The sequence below is a fragment of the Ochotona princeps genome, chromosome 23, assembly GCF_030435755.1.
Source record: "Ochotona princeps isolate mOchPri1 chromosome 23, mOchPri1.hap1, whole genome shotgun sequence".
Taxonomy (NCBI): domain Eukaryota; kingdom Metazoa; phylum Chordata; class Mammalia; order Lagomorpha; family Ochotonidae; genus Ochotona; species Ochotona princeps.
In genome coordinates this window covers 23,323,379-23,336,058 of record NC_080854.1, presented here as the reverse complement: position 1 = coordinate 23,336,058, position 12,680 = coordinate 23,323,379, and the positions used below count along the sequence as shown (strand labels likewise).

Genomic DNA, 12,680 nt, shown 5'->3' with positions numbered 1-12,680 from the left:
AATTATCAAGCTCAGTCTAATTGCTACTGAACACTAGAACTGGCTTATTGGGAAATACTGGAAGTTTGGAAAAGCTGGCCAGAGAAAGCCTAGAATGTTTATAAGCAGAGCATTAAGGACAGTTCCAGTGAAGGCTTACAAGAGCAGAACGCTGACACAAATGTGGATGATAAAACCACACTGATGATACTTTAAATGGAAATATCTTACTGGGAATTGGGCTAACAATCACCCTTGCTGCACTGTAAGAACCTGATTTTATTGTGTCTTGCCCCAACATCATGCTGGAGGCCAAACTTAAAAGTGATGTGTACAGGTGTTTGACAGAAAAGCATCCAGGCTGTCCAAGAGTGTTGCTGGACATGTGTAGTAAATCCCACAGCGAGAATCAGAGGCACTAACAAAAGTTTGCTGTCTGGCCAGAGAAGAAAGAAAGAGCTTTTTTGGGAGAGGAAAGGTGTCACTGGCTAAGGACATGAGCACCCATGAAACAGAGACATGTGCTAAGACAATGCGAGAAGGAGCCCCAAGGGCACTCAGGAGAACTTAGATGCCGGACGCCCTTCTCCCTTGGTTGGCAGGCCAGGACACCATAGGATGCTCTCAGTGAGACTGTCTAAAAGTAACCAGCTTTTATCCCTGCTTTCAGGCAGTGGAGCATGCTAGAACAGCAACTATGGCTCAGGTAGGCCTGGGGGTGGCTCATGCTGGTGTTGTGGGGGGTCAGGTGGCTCACACCACGATATAAAGGAAAGCCTGGGAGGCTGGCCAAAGCTGTACCACGGGTTTGGAACCTCTGATGAGGTCATGCTCAATAGAGCCGCAGGAAAGCTGCGATGGAGATCCCAGGAAGTTAGAGGTAACAGCAACACGAAATGCTCACCAGGGAAAGCAGCAAGCAGTGTGGCACATGAGCCTCAGAAAAGCAGAAATACCAGGATGCCAAGGCAGCCCCAGGGAGCAGCCTGCGGGCAGGGACCAACTGCACAGGTGGCCACTGCAGCCACCTGCGGAGCAAACCCGGCAGTGGGAGATTCTCTTTGTCTCCTCCGCCTTTTCCTCTCTCTGTAACTGTGGTTTTCAAAAAGAATTTTCACGTTGGTAAAACAATTGAACCGAAAATATTTCAATTAATCACAAAGTTATTGAAATGGTATTTGAAGAGATTTCTCACAAACTTAAAAGTACAAGCAGAAGCGGGCATATGGCCTAGTGGTTAAGATACAAGTTACGATGCTCAGGTATGACATTAGAGTTCAACCCTTCCTGTTCCTGCAAACCCTGGGAAGCAGTAGTGATGAATCAAGGAACCAGGTCACTGCTTAGCTTCACGTCCCTCTATACCACCCCTCCTCTGCATCGCTGGGCATTAAATTACGGAATGGGAGCTCCGTCCCTCTCTGCCTCTTAAATAAAATTTTGAAATGTTTTAAGGTATAAGCACATTTTAGACGAAAACAATTTAATTAAACACATTAAATTTATCCATTTAAAATATATAGTAGCATTTTAATATCACTAAAATATCTTAATTAAATGTATAGAAATACTGTCCTAAATCATTATAAATACTCAAAAGGCTTCAAAATCAACACTTTCATGATCATCATACTGAGAACCCTATCACGACCAGGAAATCAATGCTTGTTTGTTTCATGATCAGGATAACTGGATCACTGCATTACTGTTCTGCCATGTTTCCATGCATATAATTTTGCAGATTATTCAACACTGTAAAAGCAATATTCAACTTCACCTGAACTATGAGCCCTAAGTTACAGATTAGCAGTTGGTCTATTAGTTGTAATGATTTTATCTAATTTCAGCTGATTTATCTCTTCCTGGCTGAATCCGAATTCTTTAAGGATCTCTTCAGAGTGTTCTCCCATAAAAGCATCTCTTTGGGCAGAAGGGCGGGCTGGCGTGTCGGACAGCACTGGGGCAGGGCGGGGACTCACATCTTGACTTCCATCCGTGATGAACGAGCCCCGTTCCCTGTTGTGCTCGTGACGAACAGCCTCTTCAAGGGACAGCACGGGAGTCACACAAGCATCTGTGCCATCAAAGATCTTACACCATTCTGCCTTGGTCTTCTTTGCAAATACATCTGCAAATTTCTTCTTCATTTCTGGCCAATCAGCTACACTCATCTGATTAGGGAGTTCATCAGACTTCAGTCCGAGTCCTGGTGGAGGTTGGGGGAGGGAGAGAAGAAAGGGGGAATGCAATTTCTGAAATTACTAGGCTATGGATAGAGTGATTAGAATGAATGGAAATAAATTTTGAGCCCACCATGCTGTTCCAGATAAGATGTTCTATGATGATTTCTTAAATGTGACAAGGGAAGAAAATCCAGATTCAGTTTGAAATTGAAGCCAAAGGCTGGAGAAGGCAGCGATAGTAGGGGAGGCAGTCACTGCCAAGACTTTGATATTGACATTTCATCAAAAGTAGTCTGCTATCAATGTCCAGCTTCCGGAGACTGATGTCTTCCCTTCCTCTCTGGGTTGGTTTTGAGAAAGACATTTCCTTAGGCTGTTATTATCTGTCACACTGAATTAAAACTACCCCACGTTTTGTATCATATATCTAAGCTCTAAAAATAATAAATTTAAGCAATATCACTCACTATCTCAGTTTTTAAGCAAGAAACCTTGAAGACAAATGATTAAATTCAGGATTGCAGTGTCACAAACATTCACTTCTATATTTGGTTAAAGTAAAGGAAGCAAAAAAGGCTAAGTTCCAGGAACAAAGGATGTATAAAGCCACAGTCTCCTACAAATTGTCTACAGTATATAAGCAAGAAAGTTCTCAGCCAGCCAGTCAACAGTGGGGAGTGCACACTGACCTGCCAGCACGAAAGGGCTTGGCAGGACCCCTCAGCACCAGGAGATGAAAGCCTGAGCCTGGGGACTCAGCAGGAAGGGTGGCTTCCTCTGCCCAAGGCCTCATCTGTGCTTCTTTATTGACTGCACAAGCCGACTCTGCAAATACTGCCGAGTGCCAGTACTGGTTAACTTCTACCCTAGGCCGGTTTCCTGGGGCGGAGAATAAATGTCATTTTTCTTCTCTCATAGAAGAGTGTGTTTTAATGTGGATGATGAAAGGCCCTTTCCCGCATGCATGCCTTTACCTTCCTTTCCGCCCCCTCATGAAAAGCTCAGTGGCTACTTGAAAAATGCTCTGAAGATGCCCAAGTCCCCAGAGAAGCAAGAAGACAGGAAATCCTGCTATCCATCTAACAGGAATTCTCTATTCCTTCCTTCTCCCAGCCTCCAACAGCCACCATTTTACTATATGCTTTTATGGATTGCACTATTGTGACTATCTTACAGAAGTGCAATTACACAATGTTTGTTCTTCCCTGAGCTTATTTAACACAACATCTTGAAGGTTCATCCATGTTGTAGGTGAGTCAGAATTCCCTTCCTTTTCACAGCTTAGTAATGTTTTTGCATGTAGCTGCCATATTTTGTTTATCCTTTATTATGCAGTCACAGCATGGTTCTATGTTTACCCCCACTGTAATACCAAAGGGTTTCAGCTTCTCCATGCTCCCAGTGATAATTTCTTTTTTCTGGATTTTATAAAAACAGTATTTTGAAGTTTTAAGACAATTTTTTAAAATTCTCTATTGCTTATTTCATTGCACTCTAAAAGGTTTTGTTGTCATAAAATCTAACAACACTCTCAGTCCAGGAGACCTCGTTGCCCCGGAAGCACGGACACACTGCAGCTGAGGTGCAGCTTACACAAAGCCTGTGCACTTGTGTTCAGACACTGAGGATGTACCCCAAGACACGGCCACAGAGACGTCACGAAATTAAGAGGAAACAAACAACATGTGCAATTAAAGCTACTTCAAAAACCACTATAAATGTGGGGAGTTGTCTAGTATGTACTGAGAGAGAAATAATAAGTCTTCTAAAAATGCATGGGAAATGAATATTATGAAAAACTAGGTGTGGGTTTCAAAACTTTACAAAAATACATACTTTTGAGGTCCCTTCATGATGAGTACAGGTAAAATTTTTATAACTAAATATTGTAAAAGAAAAAGAATTCTGGGATATTTTGGCAGGGGCTGGTAGACTATACAAAAGCTGATTTACCCACTTGCAACTAGGATCCTTTGTAGATTTTGAAGAAAAAGCAGGCTAAGGCCATCACAGAGGACTGTGGATGCAGAGAAGGAACAACCAGACATACATGTTACAGAACTCCACAGGAGAAAACTTACAAGAAGGTGATCAGAAGTTGAGGACTGAGGCAATTAATTTGCTAAAACAATGTCTTGTTTAACTTTTAGCACTTCAGAATGATTCCTTCTTTGAGGCAGAACAGACGTTCAATGAGCACTCCACACAAGCACGTTTGAAAATAACAATGTGCGGGCCCAGCGGCGTGGCCTAGCAGCTAACGTCCTCGCCTTGAACGCCCCGGGATCCCATGTGGGCGCCGGTTCTGGTCCCAGCAGCTCCACTTCCCATCCAGCTCCCTGCTTGTGGCCTGGGAGGGCAGTTGAGGACGGCCCAAGGATTTGGGACCCTGCACCCGCGTGGGAGACCTGGAGGAGGTTCCTGGTTCCCTGCGTCGGATCGGCGCGCATCGGCCCGTTGCGGCTCACTTGGGGAGTGAATCATCGGACGGAAGATCTTCCTCTCTGTCTCTTCTCCTCTCTGTGTATCTGACTTTGTAATAAAAATAAATCTTTTAAAAAAAATAACAATGTGCACCAAGCATGGGACTCAGACCTGAAAACTTCAAGGCATCACTGAAAGAAACTAAAGAGACCCAAATAGAAGTGTCTCACGTTCTGATTGAAAGGCTTAAAAGATGACCACACTCCAGTCTGATGCACAAGCTAATACAGCCCCCTCTCAAAAAAAGCTTGCAGAAACTAGAAGTTGATGCTAAAATGCATATGAAAATGCAAACAATTTTGAATACCCTAAACAATACTGAAAAATAACAAAGTTGGAGGGTTTATTCTTCCCAATGTGAACCTGTTGCAAAGCTATAACAAGCGTTGGAGCTGATCATTGGGTTAATTAGAGAGCGGATAAACAATAAAAGAAATGAATCTCACAAAAGAACCCAAAATAGAGGTTAAAGAATACCCACAGCAAAAGGAAGTGGGGAGAGGCCAATCAAGATGACTACCTTCAATCAGCAGCTGATAGAACTGAGGTTCTATTGCTCCCACAGCCATGAACTCCCCGTCCGCAGTCCTGTATGTCGCGTAGAAAGGTGCTCCACCGTCTAACAGGTTCTTTCCTGGAGCTTGTTCCCACAGTCCCGATTTCAGAGTTTTCCAGAGAAAGGAACTCAGATACGCAGTTCCCTCCACCTTTAAAGAAGCAAAATACAATGCAAATCCAGACAATCTTACCGTAAGAGTATGACTTATGGGCAAATCAGGCAGGGTCAAACCAAACCTTTGCACACTGGCATGTGCAGGAGCCAGGCTGAAGTGTGGAACATGCTGGGTTAGGCTATCACACCTACTGGTTTGCATGAGTCAGGGATGGGAGCAGACTGGGCAGGGCTAGGCTGCAGCACCCTCCAGGAAGAGCTGGGACTGGGGGCAGGTAGGATCAGACCAGGATGCAGCATCTGATGGCAGACTGAGATGGAGGATAGGCTACGCTGGGCTGGGTCAGAGCAACCACTAGAATGTGTGCAAGCTCTGTGGCTGGAAACAGGCCTGGTTGGGGAGGTAAGGGGAAGCCCCAGTTGGATTGTGCTTCCCACTTGTGAGCACAAAAGCCAAAATGGGGTTGGCAATCTGGGCTGGACATGGCTGTAGTGTCCTTCAACATGGATGTGGACTGAGTTTGGGGTGTGCCAGACTGGACGAGAACCCAGCACCCACTGGTGCTCATGAAAGCCAGGGTGAGTCTAGAACAGGCTGGGCTAGGTCTCGGCATCCACTAAATCACATGAGAACTGTATCTGGGCATGACAGATCTGGCTGGGCTGTAACATCCAACAGCAAGAACCGCATTGGGTATGGGGCAGCTGGGTAAGGACACTGTTCCTGGCAGGAAAGTAAATTAAGTCAGCCTGGGTCAAGGACCCACTGGTGTGAGCAAAATCTGCAATTGAGAGGAGACCTGATACAGCAGCTTGGGGAACACCTTTACCAAGAAGCAGTCCCTAGAGGTAAGTGCAATAACCAAGACAAGTAATAGCAGAAACCATGCCAGGTTACAGTACCCATTGGCATACGTGTGGATCAGGGTGGGGACAGGCCAGGCTGGGCCAGTTTATAACATTCAATGGCAGATCTGAGAACCAGGACAGGCCAGGTTGGACCACATACCAGCCTATTCACTTCAGGGCCAGGACTGGGGGCTGACTGGGTGGGGTTAGGTGGCAGCACCTACCAGCATGAGCTGGCAGTGGGCACAGACTGGGCCGGGCCAGGTTACAGCACTTACCAACAAATGTTGAGGTTAAGCAGGCCATGCCAGACTGGGCCGCAGCACACATCAGTCCATGTGAAATCTCAGGGGAAGGGTGGCGAGCCTGGTAGTGGGGCAGCGTGGACTTCCCTGCTGGGCTACTGCTCCCACTGGCAAGTGCGGGAACTGGGACTGTGGGCAGACCAGGCTGGGGAGGGCTATAACACCTGTTGGCCTGGATGTGGACTAGGTTGAGGGGAGAACAAGGCTAGGTTAACTGGTGCCACTGGTGCATGCAGGAACCAGGATAAGTGCAGGTTGATTGGACTTTGCTGCAGCATCAGCCGACAGATGCTAGGACTGGGGGCAAATCCTGTCAAACTACACCACAGAACTACCTGGAGAGTGCGAGATCCAAGAAAGGGAATGGGCCCAGTGGGGAAACTGTGTCACAACGCTGGGCAGCAGTGAATACAATTATAGTCTGATGAAAGCAGCCATCTTCTTTTATCTATATTTGACTTCTAATAAGCAAGTAATTTATGTTTAGTAAATTCCTCAAATTATGGCTAAATATTCATGTAGTCCTCAGTAAGCCTCAGATTCTCCCCTAAACTCCAAGGGCGTGTGTTTGCCCCTCATTCACGGCCCCCATGGATCATGTGAAGGGCAGCAGAGACACATGACTGAAAGCCCAGGCTTCGGGGTCAAAAGGCCTGCCACTGCCTGCTGCAGAAGAAGGCAGTCTGCTCTCTCAGATCAAAGGTCTTCCATGCCAATCACCTTCACGGATGAAAGGAGGTGAACAGCAAGGTATGAAACTGATATGGTATAAGTAGGTATGAAACTGATATGGTATAACTGGTAGTGAGCTGGAAGTCACTGCAAGTCTCTCTATGTACTTCTGTCCCCTGACTTGTACATTACAATGTTTTTTTTTTCATCTGGGACATTTGGGGGGCTGTCATGGAAACATGGAACTTAAGTTCCAGGTGGAACTTGTGGAGGTGGCTTCACACCTGTGGAGGTACTAGCCCCCTACTCCCTACCTCATCATGGAGGCCAAGTTTAGGGGAGTGTCGTGCTCTCTTTCACTGGGAAACACAGCTGGATATTCTTCAGGTGCCTCTCTCCCTTCCCCCAGACCTCTTCCCTTCGGGCAACTCTGACCCATGATGGCAAGCAATTTCCCCATGTGAAACAACCCCATTCATGCATGTGTCATGCTCACTTTCTCACCTTTTAACACAAGTAATTACTCTGTGCAGCTTACATGTTTCTGCATTTAGAACACCTGTCTTTGAGGGGGACAAAACTCCATGTGTCCACAACAAAACCAGAGCTCCTGCTATTTCATGCTGCGACTGAACCACAGTTGAGCCAGAAGCTGGAAATAAAACCACAAGCTGCCCATATCTGGAACACAGGCCAGGGAGGACACAGGGACAATGTCAGATGTATCCTAATGACAGTGTCACAAGGCACACAGTATGGGGTGGGCTGGGCTCACCTGGTAGGACAGAGAGGAAGTAGCAGGCCAAGGTACCCCAAAGAAGGCAATTTTGGTGTGGAAATAGATTTTGCAAAGGTCACCAATGACCCAATCCAAGTTACACAGTTTGGTCTTCAGACTCTCAAGGTGTTTACCCAGGTTGGGTAAATCTTTTTCTCCCCAGCACCTGATCCTTCCTTGGTTTCTATGACAATTCTCCAGTTGGTACTCACCATGCTTGCATCAATGACTTGACCTTTGCCCGAGCGTGTGCGTTCGAAAAGGGCCATCATGATGCCCAGCGCACACACAAGGCTGCCGCCACTGAAGTCAGCCAGGAGATTCAGAGGAGGATGTGGGCTCTCACCTGTGCTGCCAAGTTTGGACAGAATACCTGCACCGTGAGAAACAAATCTAATGTCCCTTCTAAGTAAACACATGAGCACCTTAGAGAACTAACACGTCTCTCCAGTAGCTGACCTACATGAACACCAGTACACAGCACTTTTCCAAATCCAACTTCTTCAGCAGACTAACAGGCTCTCCCTCAAGACAGGCTCCTAATTTTGAAATTTTTTTGTCTACAAAAAAATTGTTATAAAGATTTATTTTTTTATTGGAAAGGCAGATATACAGAGAGGAGGAGAGACAGACAGGAAGATCTATCCTTTGATTCACTCCCCAAGTGGCCACAATGGCCGGAGCTGCACTGATCTGAAGCCAGGAGCCTCTTCCGGGTCTCCCATGCGGGTACAGGGTCCCAAGGCTTTGGGCCATCCTCCACTGCTTTTCCAGGCCACGAGCAGAGAGCTGTGTGAGAAGTGGGGCAGCCAGGATTAAAACCAATACCCATATGGGATCCTGGTGCATGCAAGGTGAGGACTTTAGCTGCTAGGCTACCATGCCAGGCCTATCTTCAAAATTTTACAGCTGACAATTGTGGAATTTTAATGCTGACTTCTGGAGTAGTGAGAAGGAGATCATTATCAATTTAGCTGATTGTTTTAGAACAGCATAACAGGGCAGGCATTTGGTACCACCAAAAGTTTAGAATGTCTATATTTCAGGCATAGCACATGGCTCAATTGGCTAATCCTCCCCAGCAAGTGCCAGGATCCCATATGGGTACCGACTTGTGTCCGAGCTGCTCCATTCCCATCCAGCTCCCTGCTTGCGGTCTGAGAAAGCAGTAGAGAATGGCCTATGACCTTGGGTCCCTGCATCTGTGTGGGAGACCTGGAAGAAGCTCTTGACTCCTGGCTTCAAATCAGCTCAGCTATTGTGGCCATCTGGGGAGTGAACCAGTGGATGGAAGATCTTCCTCTCTGTCTCCCCTTCTCTTTGTAAATCTGCCTTTCCAATAAAAATAAATAAATAAATCTTAAAAAAAAAAAGAAAAAAAAACCGAATGCCTTTATTTTCTATTAGAGCCTAGGTTCAAGCCAAGCTCTGCTTCCAGCTCCCTGCCAACACACACACGCACACACTGGGAGGCCCTGGGTGAGAGCACAAGTAGCTGAGGCCCCACCACACAAAGTCAGCAACTTGACAATCAGCCTGCTATGGACTTGCTCAATGCCTGGTCTCTTCGGCAGTCTCAAGTGATTTCTTTGGCTTTGTACAGTTGGCCGGCCAGACATCCCCTACCCATGCTTTATCATGTAACACAGAGTTGGTAGAATTCTAGAATCAGGTCCTCCTAAGGCAAGTTCTTACAGCAAATATTGTAATGAAATGAGTATAGCACCTGAGATCCAGGTGCTTTTTCTAGTGTTCACAGAAGCCTGAAACAATGATTCAAGGGAGAGGGGTGGGGAGGGGTGACACAACCATCTACGGAACAACCACCCCAACACCAGCAAGTCTCTTGGGTCCTGCTAGGGGCTTATCTGATAACTGACACCACTTACGCAGTCAAGAAATATGACAAGTGAGACTATATCATCGCTCAAATGTGCTGGTTAACTCACTTCAAATAACCGAGTTCTTACTGCGCCTGACACCTAGTTACATGTTCACATATAAAAATGCTTCTTCATCAATGCACCTGTAGCTCCACAGGAAACAAACACAAGATCCAGAGAAACTTCTAAATCTCCCTTCATGACATACCTGACAGAGCCAAATAGTTGATATCATGGCCAGCTACCCTGGCGAACTTGCCTGACTGGCCAAACCCAGTCAACCTAGCATAGATGAGCCTGGGATTCTCCCGCCGCAGGATCTCGGGGCCCAGCTGCATCTTCTCCATGACACCTGCAGAGGCAACAACAATTTCAGACAGCTTGTGCTGAACCTAGAGAAAATCTATTCTTCTAGGCCAGCAGTGGCCAGCATCCTGGAAGTGATCCCAATACCCACATTTGCGGTGGGTTTTCTAACATGTTTCCATTACAGACCCAGAGAGTGAAGGCCCTGCCTCTGGGATGGACAGCCTCTGCCCCAGAGAGTGATTGTTTTCCTAGGACCCCTTTACTTCCCTGTAGGTGTATCAACCCCTACTCAAGCTACAGAGCTGGCATACTTGTCCCTGTGTCCCCCTTTCTATGCCCACATCAGTGCCTATCACCTTCAAACTCAGGCTGCAGGCCAAAATCTCATGGAAAATGAAGCTAAAAAGATTCCTATTTGGAAGCAAAAAAAAATTTTTTGTTTGGTTTAAAAATTTCATAATGTGAAAAATGTACACTGTGAAAATGTATGCATGATTAAGCTTTTTTTTTAACCTAAAATTCAGGATTCACTCTTTTAAAGCCCCTGAAGTGCCCAGCATACATCACCACCTTCAATAGAGACACAATAAAGACCCATGGGAAGGGGCTAGCTATCCCAGAAAGGCCAGCTCTCATGGCTCCTGAGTTCTTAATCTAGTTACAAACATATTTAGGGAACAAAGCCAGGTGCTTGGCACCCACATCTGCTGGGACTAAATACAATCAAGGTTCCATAATAGACACTATCATCTGAGAGCTACGAACACTGGATAAAGAACCTGATAATCCTCTAGCTAGCCAGCCACCAGCCATACAACCTCTAATCCCTCATCTTCAATTAAAGTGTGATTTATTATATAACCCTAATGATTAAGTCCTCACACAGCTGCCAGGGTGAACCGAGCTACACTTCAATGCACTCTCCAGCCACCCAATGTTCTCATCAAACATTTCCTAACTCTTTCTTCCCTGGCAGTATTTTGGCATAGGTAACTTGAGCAAAATTTCACTGGTGGTAGGTTGCCTGAGAAGGCTTGCAAGTGATGGTGGACTTCAAACTCCAGTTTTTAAAGGGCTGCCGAGCCAGGGTCCACGTGATTGTACCTGGTATGGACAGGAGCCATTCCAACCCACTAGTTCCCGGATCGCTGAAGGCAGGTGAGCTTGACAGAAATGGGTGTCAAACGAACTAGGGGTACCTGACTCAGGTACCTGCACGGATACTAGTTCTGTCCCCAGGAGAGGTGACTGGGAATTCAGGGAGCTGCAGAGGGACCAGCCGAGATCTGGGTGTCACGTGGGATGGACAAAGTGACACCAGGGAGCTGAGGGCAAAGTCAAGGAAGCTAGCTGAAGCTGAACACAGGAACACCAATCCTGAAGGCAGAAAGTGTTGGCCAACTCTGTGTAGAACGGCAGTTAATGGACCAGACACCAGATCGCAGTTCCCCAGGGGGACAATCTATGGTTCACACGGGATTCTCACAGGGCTCAAACACGTCCACAAGCAAGGTGATTAGGAATAAGGGGGAGGAGGGTCAGCGAGAAGCCAAGAAGAGGGGACCACCGCCGTTATCTCAAGATGAGCCTCAGAGGCAAAGGTCGGGCCTCACACGCCACAGGAAGACCTAGAAGGGCTGGGGAGGTCAAGCGTCCAGGGCGCACACGGGGCAACGGGGTGGCAGCTGCCATCTCCATCCTGGACCCGGGCTCACCACAGCGGAAGGGCTCCAGCAGCACGTCCGCCCGGGCGCACAGGCGCCGCAGCACCGACACCCCTCGCGGCTGCTTCAGGTCCAGCACCAGCGAGCGCTTGCCCCGGGACATGACGCCGCCGTCGCCGCGGGAGCCCGGGCGGTCCACGCGCACCACCTGCGCCCCGAAGTCGGCCAGGATCATCCCGCAGAACGGACCCGGCGCCAGGCCGGACAGCTCCAACACAAGGATGCCCCTCAGCGCCATGGCGTGCCACCTGGCCCGCCGCTATACCACAGCTGACTGAGCGAGCCGCGGAGCTGCGCCAGGCCCCAACCCGGGGAGGCGGGGTGCGCTCGCTGTGCGCCTGCGTGCGACCGCCCGCCGAGTCTGCGCACTGACGCGCTTCCCTGCGCAGCCTCGCGGGGTCGCTGGCGCCAAGTGCAAAGTGCGTGACTTTGACTTGCAGCTCTCTTCTGGGCAGAGGCTGTGCCTGGGCGCACCGTGCCCGCTGGGCGACTTTACCTAAGCTGCGGTGCGCCCCTTCCCTCCTGCTATTTCAGCCCGCGCACCTGCCGAGCCCTAGAAGAAAAAAAAAGCATAAATCGATAAGAACAATGCCCAAGTATTTCTTTCCTTCTACGGACTCTGGGCGGTCGGCTTCATGCCCTTTTTCCTTAGCTACCTGTTGATTTCCTCCAAAAAATGATTTTGAGTTACACTTTTCGTGGGTTTTATTTATCTATTTTTAAAAATTAATCCCTCTCTGTGTGCTTTTCAAATAAATAAAATATATTAAAGGGCAAGGTACACTTGGAAAGCATTTGAATTTGCCTTTGGTTTCTTTTTCAGTTTGCTCACTGGCCTGAC

At 47.5% G+C, this 12,680-nt stretch overlaps 1 protein-coding gene across 2 annotated transcripts; it reads right to left on the bottom strand.

Moving 5' to 3' along the window:
• Positions 1-1,450: 1,450 nt before the first annotated feature.
• On the bottom strand, positions 1,451-12,111 carry AMACR (alpha-methylacyl-CoA racemase). Of its 2 annotated transcripts, XM_004583639.3 has the most exons (5): positions 11,831-12,111; positions 10,015-10,158; positions 8,136-8,296; positions 5,167-5,353; positions 1,451-2,185 (listed from the first exon to the last, which is right to left on the bottom strand). In XM_004583639.3, the coding sequence occupies exons 1-5, from the start codon at positions 12,075-12,077 to the stop codon at positions 1,776-1,778; spliced, it is 1,149 nt and encodes a 382-aa protein (XP_004583696.2). In that variant the 5' UTR covers positions 12,078-12,111; the 3' UTR covers positions 1,451-1,775. The 2 variants fall into 2 exon arrangements, with proteins under 2 accessions (XP_004583696.2, XP_058536103.1); XM_058680120.1 differs by lacking the exons at positions 1,451-2,185; positions 8,136-8,296 and having other exon boundaries at positions 5,169-5,353.
• Between the last annotated feature and the right edge of the window lie 569 nt (positions 12,112-12,680).